The following is a 12,527-nucleotide window of genomic DNA, read 5'->3' as shown; positions in this document are numbered from 1 at the left end:
AACAAGGGAGAATGCAGAAACTGGTTGGAAAATTTTAAAAAGAAGTATGCTATGGAATGACATTAAAGATTGTGATGTTATATTAATGCAAAACCTAGAAAACATGCATTTGAGGGAATGAAATAAGCTATGGAAAAACGCATTCAGAGATTTTTTGCTGCAGAAAATGGAAGGTATATACTGCACAACATAGAAAACGACTCAACTCGTTTAGTCTGAAGGGTAGAGGGCCAGAAGTCTCCAACCACCTCTTCCAGAGGCTGTTTGGATCTTTACCGATAGTTTTTTGATCACCAACCATTCCTTCAGTGATTGATAGAACTGTTGCTGAAAAAATTACTGCCAATTTGTGACTGACCTTTGCAGCCCTCTCAGTCATATGACCTCTATTACAGTCAGTGTACAATGGCTAGTGGTTTTTTCCCTTTTTCTCCCTCCTTTGCAGAACAGAAACATTGGAGAAGGGATTTTAGTGGTGTAAGCTGTTTGTTCTTCTACACATTAAAAGCAATGTGATTGCTCCAGCAACAGGAAAAGGTCCGGCAAAGGGGAGACTACCTACAGAAATCGCTTGCTCTCCTCTCCTGCAGTGCAGAGATTAGGGAAAGGCTTTCAAGATAGTACTGTAAGCTGTTTGTGTTGCATGCCCATGGCTCCCAGCCTTAGGCTGTCAGTGCAATCATGTTGCTTTCTATGTGTAGAAGAGAAAACAGCATACTCTCTTGAGAGCTCTTTCTCTCCAATGTGTTTGCTCTATGGTGGGGGATAAGAGAAAAAGCAATCAATTTTTGCCCGCAATCTCTCTTTTCAAGAAAGTAAGCTGCTTGTTCTTCAACACATCACAAGCAATGCTATTGCACCAACAGCAGGAAAGGGTCAGTCAAAGGAGGGATTGTCTACAGAAATCACTTGCTTGTTTTCTCACCCCCACCCCAGAGTGGAGAGATTGGAGAAATGATTACAAGAGAGTACTGTTGCATATGCATGAATTTGTTTACATAGTGTAACTGTGGCTCTCAGCCACCAGCTGCTGGTGCAATCACACTGTTTTCAGTGTGTACAAGACAATAAGCAGGCACCGGAACATTCCAAAGTGCAGGGGAATGAGGGGGGAAACAATAGGAAGAAATAGGAGGGAAACAAAGGCTACAGGTGTGAAACTGAGTAGTCTTGTCTCTTTTCAGGTAGAAGGCACAGTTGCGGCCAACTGATTTCCCACTTAGCAATTACTTTGCTTAGTGGTGAAATTGCTAATCCCAATTAAGTTTGTTAAATGAGCTCTATCTGCCTACTGTTTTAGATTGGTGATGTGGTAACTTCCACTGCCATAAGCCATCTTCCAGAGGAACCTCATCTGATGTCTCTCTCAACCACTGGTGTGTAAAGGGAAAATAAGGTTTATACTACTTGTGCATTCTTTCTGACAATAAAAAGGTAAAAACAAAACATGATATAATTTTTATATTGTCAGCTCCTAACCACATAGGACTGACGCACCTGACTCATCAGCTCTTGTTCCCCTCTTCTCCAATTACACAAAAATAAATAAAATAAAACTTTATTTTCTTTTAAAAAAGGAGAAATATTAAATAAAATATTCAACATTGAAGTATAGAACTGTTCAGGTTATCAGAGAATTAACTAATCTTTAATTAAAAAAGAAAATGCAACAGACAATATAATACTCTGAACAGACCTTAATATCTACTGTATTGTAATACCCTGAATAGAAGTTATGTACTACTAAGCTACTACAAACGATATTTCCCCATCCCAAAATCCCAGTTAAAAAGACCAAAGGTTCTTATTATAATTAGAGCAAACTGATGATAAAAGAAAACGAAGATTAGATAGTGGGCCATATATGTAAAGTATGAGTCAAAGCTAACATTAAAACCCAATTTCCTAATTTATGCAGTGAATTAAAGAATCTTAGTCTTAGCATAATGCAAAAAATAAAATCTAAACCCCAAATATAAAGACCTCATAAGGCTTATAACCAATTTCTGTAGAAATAATAGACTCTTCAAATAGATGTTCCCTTTGCTGTTTAATATTCCTAGTCTTCCCAAAACTCTTCTTGAGATTCCTGCTTGGTGTTTTAGGATGTTTGGGAAGAACTTGCACTCCACTTGTTTCCAGCTTCTATCCAGTAATTTCTGCTTTGTTTTAAAGGAAATAAAACTTTTTTCCCAATCTTCATGAAAGAAGAACAGGGGGAATCTCCCTCTGTACCTAGATGACAAATAACCCCTCTCTCTTGTAAAGATGTTGAGCCTAAGTGTATCATCTCTTTGAGAGGATCTGTATTTGAAGTGTATAAGTTCTGACAGCTGGCAGGCAAACTACATACATAACAAATCAGTACACAGAACAATATATTGCAAGGGCTAGTCAAAGAGAGCAAGGAATGGTTAATCTTTTTAAAAGGTAGAGAAAATGGAGGAACATTTTGATAAATATGTTTAGGGATGAACAGAGGTAAATAGTGTTTCCAGCACACTGAACAGAATTAAAATAGAAGTGATGATTTGGGATGAAATGGAAGTGAGGGACCCAAGGGTTGGCTATGAGTTTTAAATTGAAATGTTGTTATAAATGTCAGTGTCCCCTCAAAAAAAATATGTATGAAAATGTTGAAAAATGATAAGACTACAGATCTAGGAAGTATTACTAGAGAAATATTAAAATGTGGGTGTTTTTCTTAGGAATAATCACCAGGTTGCTTTGTTTAATGGAACAATGTAGGGCCAGCTTATAAGCTAATATAAGAATCTGCAATAAAGCTAAAAATAAAGCTAAAACATTGCAACAGTGTTTTTAATGTATGTATATTGGGGATATACTCTTCATTGGAAAACGCAGACCCAAAAATAGAATATAAAGTAGCAAAGTTTAAATAGTTCTACTTTGAAATTCATGGGTCTGAGATCAGTATATTTCCTACATCTTTCTGAAATATTGTGGAGCGTACCTGTCCCAATAGTTTCATGAATTTCATAGTATTTGAGAAGTTCCTCATAGTCATCTACAGCCATTTTAAAATGGAAAAGTGTCTTCTGGAATGAGACAACAAAACACAAAACATTCATGAGCTGAATTAATAAAAAACAAAAACAATCACCAGGAAACTAACAAATACTTTAAAATGTTTAAATCTGTGTTCATAAACCTCCTTGGAGTAACATAATTCAAAGAATAAAGCAGTTTTCTTTTATAGAGAACAGATAATCAAGGCTGCTTTTTGGTCATATACCATTTATCTTACTTGATTTAATTTAGGGAGTTTAGCTTAGTACTTCATGAGGCTCCAGTTTTGTCTGGTAAAGATCTATTTGGGCAAGAACTGGAAAATATGCCTGGAACAAAGGGATTTTTGATTGTTCTGATTACAAAGAAATGAAGAAATGTTATATTCATACAACCATTTATTAGTTGGCAACATGAGAATAAAATAATTGAGAACCATTATTTTGCCAGTAAATTCATATTCAGAATCCTTAGCATGATTTACACTTAGAGAATAGACAGTAGCAATTTACTTAGGAGACCTTTCTACCTTTGGTCCAGTTCACCAACAAGCCATAGCTTGTTATCAATATTATGTGCTTTCCTCGTATAAATTCTTCACAGAAAATTTGCATGATTATATACATTTTGAAACATTTAAGTTACAATTAGCTGCAGCCCAGTTCACCCAGATAAATGTAATTTTGGTGGTCCTCACATGTACATAAAGCTAAGCAATGAAAATGGTTTAAGCCACTTCTAGTCATGCTAATGTCATTGTAGTAAACTGCTATAGTTTGCTGAGATGGAATGGTTATCTAGAGCTTTACAGCGTATATCTAGTAGCCCTTGGTTTTAACTTAATATCCTATGTGAATTCAGCATGTATGCAGTATATCAGTTTGGTGTAAATATGGATCCAGCCTCATTTTGCAATGCAGAGCTCTTGCTTGATCTTATTCAGGAAACTCCATAGAAAAGTATGAATGCATGAAGCCCACATATATAAGAATAAAAGCTGTTTATTTAACCCAGTCAAAGGGTTAGAGAGGGAGTAATAAAAGATGGAATCCCATTAGCTTTTACTCATACAATAGCTGTTTTAACATCTGAACTCAATGTCTTATTTTAGATAACAAATGACCTTGAAAGAGGGAAATAAACATTCATGTTGTTAGATTCGGTCATTTTGGCAAACATTACATTCTACAAACTACAGTTCACATGATGAATGTCATGAATATTAAAACCCAATATGCTGGTAAACTGCTATAGTTTGCTGACATGGAGTGGTTATCTAGAGTCTTACAGTGTATATCTAGTAGCCCTTGGTTTTAACTTAATATCTTATGTGAATTCAGCATGTATGAAATATATCACAGTTTGTGTAAATGTGGATCCAGTCTCATTTTGCAATGCAGAGCTCTTGCTAGGTCTTATTCAGGAAACTCCATAGAAAAGTATGAATTTGTAACCACACAAATTAATTGTTGCCATATAAATGCAGACAACTACTGAGGTACAGGAAAGAGATGCAGACAACTTTAAACCCAGACAGCTGTAACCTAGCAGCAATCCAGATTTTGTAGCCCTCGTTTTACAACCCATGCATTATTTTAAACAGCAGAAAATGAGCTTTTCTCTCTAACTCACCTTTGAATTCTCAGTACAGCTGCAAAAATAAGTTTATAAGAAGACAAAGTCGAAGCAGCAAAAAGAGTAGAAAAGACATTTAAAAAATCACAAAACCAACCTCTCACCCAGCGATAAATATTGCAAGAGGAGGCGGATAATAATGTTAAGGGGGAAAACACACACACGTACCGTTTTCCAGATGTCACCCACTCTATTCAATTCAACGCTCCCAAAGTTTAAAATTCCCGGAAAACAAAACCGTTTCCGGCTTCCATCCAAACAAAGGGCAATATCCTCGGCGGAAAGGGCGGGATTAGCGAAGAAGGAGTGCATGGGAAGAAGGTCAATAAAGCCAAACAAGCCACCAAGACGAAGTAGGAAGAGTGGCGGTTGGTTTGCAGCATTGGACTTTGGGGAGGCGTGGCTTCGTTTCTTCAAATGGCCAATGGGAGGAGCTGCCCGTTGGTTCAGTTCTCTTTCTTCTGAGCTTCAGAAGTGGAGGGATTCTTTGTGTCGATTACACGTGGGAGACGATCGGGGCGGGTCTCTTAGACCAGGAGTCTCCCAACCTTTAAGTCTCCCAACCTTTAACCTGATCCTCCAGGCTTAAAGCTGCCAAGGTTGGGAGGTCCTTGTCTTAGACTCCTTCATTGAATGAATCGAATAATAAGAGAGAATATTAATTGATCACAGTAATCATCTAGGAACAAGATCAGTTGCCACATCTTTCTTCGAGGTGATGCAGTTTCAGCAATCTCTTCCAGAATTACATTTGCAGATTTTCTTTGACTAACTGTAAAAGATTCAAAGAGGTTAAAAATTAGAATGCCGTAAATATAATTAATTACATTGTTGAATTGTAACTATCCCTTATTCTGTTAACCTATGAAGTTTTCTGAACATAACTTCCCATCAAGTTGCTACTGCGTGTGGCAAATGTACTGAAATTGATGAATATAAGTGGAGTTAAATCTCACTTTCTGTTTGAAGTGATAACGTTTGTATTTATAATAGGAGAAAACCATAATAGCATTAATTTCTAAGAAAAAATAAATCCAGATGTTTTGTTAGTTTACTGTTTTTTTCTTGAACTTATTACCTCATAATTACCTAAGTCCCATCCTTTCTTTAAAAAAAATGAAGTTCACATTGTGTCTTTAACAGATATAGTGCTCAGAATTAACTCGGAAAGAGTTTTGTAGTATAAATTGTCTTTGTTTAAAAAAGATTTTGAGAAGCATCAGCTTCTAAACTGATGATATTTTCCAGGAGAAAAGACAGAGTGTCAGTAATAGAACTTATAACAAAAATAGGGATATTAGAAAGAGGTAATATATAGGTTTGTGAGAGGTGTAAATAAAAAGGATTTTGGGGAGCATATATTAGAAATATGGATAAACATGGACAAACATCTTCTAAATATGGATCTTATTTCTCAAGTTTTGACAGAGCAGTTCTTCATCCTTATTCCAGATTTTAGGAAGAATATATTTTAATGACAATTTCCATGAATTTAATTCCAGCTACCCGTTATTCTGTAGCCTGGAGAGATTCTCAGTCATCCAGTTTATGATTGTCCCACAGGTGCTTTTTCAGGAGGCAACTGGATTTTTTTCCTTTTGAACACGTTTTGCTTCTCATCCAACAAGCTTCTTCAGCTCTGACAGGAATATCTTTAAGATATACAATTTAGGATGAACACCCTTTGAATGGTATGGAAGTAGGAATAGATTTCCAGAGGAAAAATTGCAGACTACAGGAACCAGGAACACTACTCAGGTGACCCTGAGGACACAGATAAACATCCCAATGATTCAAGGACCTTCTAAAAGGATGCAAATGACCAGCTCTTTGCAAGGAATATAAATCCTTCCATTCCCTACTATCCTGTCAGAGCTGAAGAAGCTTCTTGGGTGAGAAGCAAAACATCTTCAAAAGAAAAAAACAAGAAAGTCCATCTGCCTCCTGAAAAAGCACCCTTGATATGTTATGCTTATGCCCAATTCAAAAATGATTCAAAGTGCTTCAGAAATTGTACAAGTAAGGTCAACTTGTGACATAATTATTAAAGAAATTGAAATGTTTCTTTTTAGACATATGGAAAAAAGATGGTGTGCTTTAAAAATAACAGACAAGTGATTGCACAAGGGTCGAAGTATTCTTCCGAATCATTTTCAATGAATACACCATCCTGGTGTGTAGAAAGCTCTCTTTTGTGTGGATAATAAGATTGTGAAGTTTTGCAGTGTCGGAAGCAAGCCAGTGACACCGCTCACTTTTAACTCATAGTGTAGGTGTCGGAAAATGCTCACATTGTGGTTTGACATACAATTTTTGAATGCCTAATAATTGAACACATTATTAATATTGCACATTGTCCTGGAAAAGCTATGTGATTTTTTTGTATACAATTCCAGTTTTGTTCCAAGTCTAAGGTTGCTGGGCCACAAATCGCATAATCCCTAGCCATGGGCCAGAGCGACTGCTGTACCAAGTTACTAAAACTCAATAAGAACTAAAATGCCACAAATTACTTTATATTTATCCTAATTTAGAAAATTAAATCTCCACAGGCCTTAATATTTGAACTGAACAAACCTATGCAACATTTGCTGGTTGTTGCCAAAAAAAACCAATTCCTCAATACATCTGTATAAAAAGATCAAATTCTCAACTTCCTTTGATTTTTTCCCCAGCACTCCAAGGAATATTTCCTGTAGCCATAAACTTCTTACCTTCTGCTGTCAGAACTGCCTGCTCTCCTTTCAGCACTTCTGTTTTCTGGCTGAGCTCCATAGGCTCTTCAGTAATTTCATCAAGCCTGGACATCTGTCCTTTTATATGTACAATCTACGTGGAGAAATGAAAGTAAAGAAGGAAGAAGGAGAGGGAAAATCACAGTCAGTATATAAAAACAGAGGTTTTAGGTGCTTCATCACTTGAGGTCTTTTTAAGGAAAGATTTCTGACCTCTCTGAAACAGTGTAGGGTTCACTGCATGAGCAGTGGGTTGGACTAATCTAAGGTCCCTTCCAGTTCTATTCTGATTAACAATCTTTTCATTACTTTGTTTAAGAGAAGGACAGTGTATCTTAGAATAGGTCTTTTACAGTTGGGAAATCATAAACTATCTCTCTGGTTATCTACCATCAGTCTTTCTTAGTATCAGGGACTAGAATGTGTTTAGCTAGTGCAGATTTTGAAAAAGCTATTTCAACAAACACGGCAGCATCTTGAATGGGCTCACTGTTGAATAATCAAAACTGGAATACAATCTGTTAAGATTGCAGAGAAGAGCAACAAAGATGATTAGGGGACTGGAGGCTAAAACATACGATGAACAGTTGCAGGAAATGGGCATAGCTAGTCTAGTGAAGAGAAGGACCATGGGAGACATGATAGCAGTGTTCCAATACTTGAGGGGCTGTCACAGAGAGGAGGAAGGGGATCAATTTTTCCAAGGCACCTGAAGGCCAGACAAAGAACAATGGATGGAAATTGATTAAGAGATTCAACCTAGAAATAAGGAGAAAAAATTCTGACAGAACTATCAACCAATGGAATAGCTTGCCTTCAGAAGTTACAAGAGCTTCACCACTGGAAGCTTTCAAGAAGAGACTGGACTGCCATCTGTCAGAAATGGTGTTGGGTTTCCTGCTTGGGCAGGGGGTTGAATTACTACAAGGTCCCTTCCAACTCTGTTATTCTGTTTTTCTCTTTTCTATTACCATCCACAGGAGAGGGGGATGGTGGGGGGGGAGAGGGACTGGGGCTCCCTAGAAAGTTTGGCCAAGAGACAAAGCAGAAGGTGCTCCAGAAAGAGCCCTATCCTTGCAGACCCGTGCCACGGGACCCAAAGCCTTGTTCCTCGGACGGATCTTCTGGCTGCCCAGCCTCACCCACTGCCACCCTTGGCCTTTCCCATATCTCCATCTGTGTCTTCTAAGTGAGGCTCTCCCACTTAAGCATGGCATAGGTAGACCCACATTTGGAGTGTAATCTGGTATTTATCTGCTAAATTTTGAAGGAGATAATTGGATGAGAAACTCAGATTATTGAAAAATTGTTAACATCCGTCTTGGCATTTTTTAAATAATCTGACTTTCTCATCCAATTCCTTCCTTCCTTTTAAATAATCTGACTTTCTCATCCAATTACGTCCTTCAAAAATTAGCAGATTAATACCGGATTTCACTCCAAATTTGGATCTACCTATGTCATGCTTAAGTGGGAGAAGCCTCACTGAGTTCAATCAACTTCACATGACAGTTGTTCTGGGAAAATAGGGGGCAAGAACATTATGTACCCTGCCTTGAGTTGGGTAAATGAAAAGTGGGATATAAACCTAATAATCATCACATCAGGTGTCCTAATCCATTTTTACTATTTATTTTAATGGGCTCCAGAATTGAAAAATGTCCCCAAAGTGGGGTCTGAATCCTATTTGGAAGCATTTGCTATCCAAGTTTCCCAATGAAGGCCCGATTAATGCTTTCAGATAGAATATTATTTAATTGTCTAATCTAGATGCATAACTATCGGTCAGTAGGTGGCAGCAAACTCCTTCTGTTTCATTTATCTGTTCAGCATTTACCCCTATTCAGTAGCCAGGTCATTATGTAAAAGCTCTCTTAACAGTTGTCTAACTGTATTTTAAAGACCTTTTGAACTCTCTCTTTCTTGTATCCATTCCAAAAACCATCTAGTCTTTGGCAGAAACACAAATGTGCTATCCATCATAATTACTATAAAATCACTTCTACAAGGGTCTGCAATCAATGTTAATGACCTACTGTACAACAAGTGCTTAGCCTTTAGTTGTTCCATGGAATCCAGTCATAATTACCATGTTGATTGCAGGAAAAAAATGTTCTATTTTAAGCACTGCACTGAAACAGATTTCTCTGGTATAGAATTGTTGTATCTTTTAAGACTTGGTCTATTGATATCTTAAACCACAACATTCCAAAATCACATTAGGGTAATGCCTTTCTTAGGCTCATTCAAAAATCTTGAAGATTGCTAGATTTCTGGATTGGACAAAATGTTGGAAAAATTGGGGGATTAAAGGCTTGGTAAAATCTGCAGTCATCATTTAAACTCTGTTAGTATGTTTTATTTATTTCAGTGATATTTAAGTTTAATTAAGGAACCTGATCAATGGTTGATTCTCACACTGTATCACACTAAATCTAGGTATACCTGAACCTGACCCATTGTTAAGTACAATCCACAAGTCCCTGGATAGGAGATGCCTGACTGTCTTCTGCTATTTACTATGCATTTTGTATTTCTGCTGAACTTCTTCAGAGACTAGGTAATTCATACTATTAGTACTTCAAGTTACCAAAACCTATAGGTGGTCACTAACAAAGAGTTGTAAGAGCCGGTTGTGCTGTTGTATACATGACTGTGACAAACCCACTTGGTATTTTTTTTTCTCTGCAGGGGCATGGAACAATCTAGCTTGCAGCTGGCTTCATTTATTTTCTTCAGAGTAATCTAAATACTGATAATGATAGGATAATAAAGTAACATTCGTAGCATAAGCTAGACTTAAGAAGAATACTATATTGTCACAAATAAGTGAGCCTACAACAAACCCCTATTTTCCCCTTGGATTGTTTCCTTTTAGACCTGATGAGATAAAAACATAATTCTCAGACTTGCATTGTGCAGCTTCTGTTTTAATATTTTATTATCCACTATTTACTCAGTTCAGTTTTTTTTGTTCAGTTTTTGGAGACCACCACTAGTGTCTCCTAGATTTTATAACCTTGCCTTGCAGTTCTGAAAGTGTCTTCTGAACTATTGGACTGTGTGAACTGAGTGATATATAAATATATTAGATAACTAAAAAAAACTGTTTAACAGAATGTCAGGCATAAGTCAGTACTGTTCATTCTATTCATTCAGTTGTTCATTGCCTCTTATATATAAGAATCTAAGCAATACATTTATCAATACTTGATTTTTTAAAAAAGTCATGTTAATTTATATGTAAGTTGAATCTCTATAGTTCTTTGAAAAATTTTCCAAGTTTCACTAGATATTTGAAATCTCCCCCTAATGGGAGGATTAAATCTCATAAATCTCTTCCTAGCTATTAGAGAAACATTTGTAGTGTTTGCTTCTCCACTGTTCAGACAAGTGGGATAGGCATTTGTGGATATGAACATATTTTCCCCACCTGATCTCCCAGAATTATGAAATATGAATATCAGCTCTAAGACTTTCATCCAGAAAGTCTCTCCCATCACTACTGAAAGGAAGAAAAATCATGCCAGCCAAGGAAAAATATATGTGAGACTGATAAAGCAAAAACAAAACAACCTCCCCCACTTCTCGCTTTCCTTTTTTTCTAGCAAATATTTGTTGCATAAGATATGGCTATTCCTCTGTCTTTGGAATTCCACTTCCTCCAACTCAAACTTACACATTAGTTGTTAGGTAAACATGATCAATGTTTTTAGTAGAATTTATTAAAGAATAAAAGATCTTGAAATCTTTGGCTGTTCTATAGCTTTACAGTTAAAGAAGTACATTGACGAATCTTATTCTGTGACTTTCCATTTCTTTTACACCAAACAAACATAGCACACTTTCTACTATATTGTTGGGTTAATCTTCTTGTGCCATATCCATCATCGGACATTTTTGTCAATAGCTGTATGAAAAAGTGTTGCTGAATTTTGTCCAAACCAGTCCCTTAGGTTTTGAAGCCATGATGTTCTTCTTCTGCCTGGACCTCATTTGCCTTCAATCTTTCCTTAGAGGATTAAGTGAAGTATGCCATATTTTTCTGGGTGTTTCATCACATGTCCAAAATATTCTAACTTTCACTTTTTAATGGCGTTGATGATTTCCCTTGGCTTTCCCAGGCGGCTTATCACCTCCTCATTTGTGATTTTCTCAACCCAGCTTATACATAACAGCCGTCTGTAAATCCACATTTCAAATGCTTCTAGTTTCTTCAAGTGGTTTTCTGTCAGAGACCAAATTTCTAATCCGTAGAGAAGGATAGAAAAGATGTAACATCTGACAAGCCTGATTTTCAGTCTTAGGCTTATGTCATGACTGTAGAAGACCTTTTTCATTTTGAAGAATGTTGTTTGAGCTTTCTCTATCGTTGTCTTTACTTCACTGATCATATCCCAGCTTTCATGTAAATTAAAACCGAGGTACGGGATCCTTTCAACTTTTTCTACTGGTATTCCACCATGTTGGGTTAATGGATGGCTGAAATAAACCTGTACTATACCATCCCCATTTTATGTTGAAGTTTTAATTATAGCCTGGTCTTCTACTTCCTTCTATTTTGTGGGAGGGAACTGTCTTCTCAGTTCAATCACTTACTTTCTTCAGAGGCTACAGATTTTTAAAAGTATCCTTACTTTAACTCTGGTTGTCAATCTTTAGTTCTTTTTACTGATCACCATGCTGGTGTTGCTCTAAGCATTCTGTTTACCTCAATAGGCATGCTCCTAAATATGTGTAAATTATTTCATGTAGGTTTTCGTTCTGTGACTTAGTTCACAAACTCTTTGCAAAATGACAACTTAAATAAAAGAAAATGAATGGAATCATCAGCCCTTCTCTTTCTCTTTTTCTACTTCTCCTCAACCTTATTCATAAGTTTGTTATTGTAGGGAAAAATGGAGCAGCATGTACAATAAACAACACTTTAATTCACTGAACAAAAGGGGAAGAAGGGAGGGGAAGGCAGGAAAGGAAGGAAGGAAGGAAGGAAAAATTTCAACATCAATATGAACAAAGATATGGGCACTAACTAAATCTATACATACATTCCTTGTGTGTCCAATCACACTTGGCCAATAAAGAATTCTATTCTTATATTCTATTCTATTCTATTTTGGAATATGA

General features: G+C 36.6%; 1 protein-coding gene across 1 annotated transcript in view; it reads right to left on the bottom strand.

The window, feature by feature from the left end:
* Positions 1–4,936, bottom strand: part of MELK (maternal embryonic leucine zipper kinase) — a 31,383-nt gene extending 26,447 nt beyond the window's left edge. The window contains exons 1-2 of the mRNA XM_087715136.1: positions 4,834–4,936; positions 2,975–3,059 (exon numbers count right to left, since the gene is read on the bottom strand). Coding sequence (XP_087571262.1) covers positions 2,975–3,038 — 64 coding nt within the window. The 5' untranslated portion in view covers positions 3,039–3,059; positions 4,834–4,936. The remainder of the gene's footprint in view (positions 1–2,974; positions 3,060–4,833) is intronic.
* Positions 4,937–12,527: the final 7,591 nt, after the last annotated feature.

This window comes from Thamnophis sirtalis, unplaced genomic scaffold, assembly GCF_051295495.1.
Source record: "Thamnophis sirtalis isolate CommonGarterSnake01/CBP01778 unplaced genomic scaffold, rThaSir2_p1.2 scaffold_5, whole genome shotgun sequence".
In the NCBI taxonomy this organism is placed as follows: domain Eukaryota; kingdom Metazoa; phylum Chordata; class Lepidosauria; order Squamata; family Natricidae; genus Thamnophis; species Thamnophis sirtalis.
Note: the sequence above shows the minus strand (reverse complement) of the source record. Positions and strands in the feature narration are given on the sequence as shown.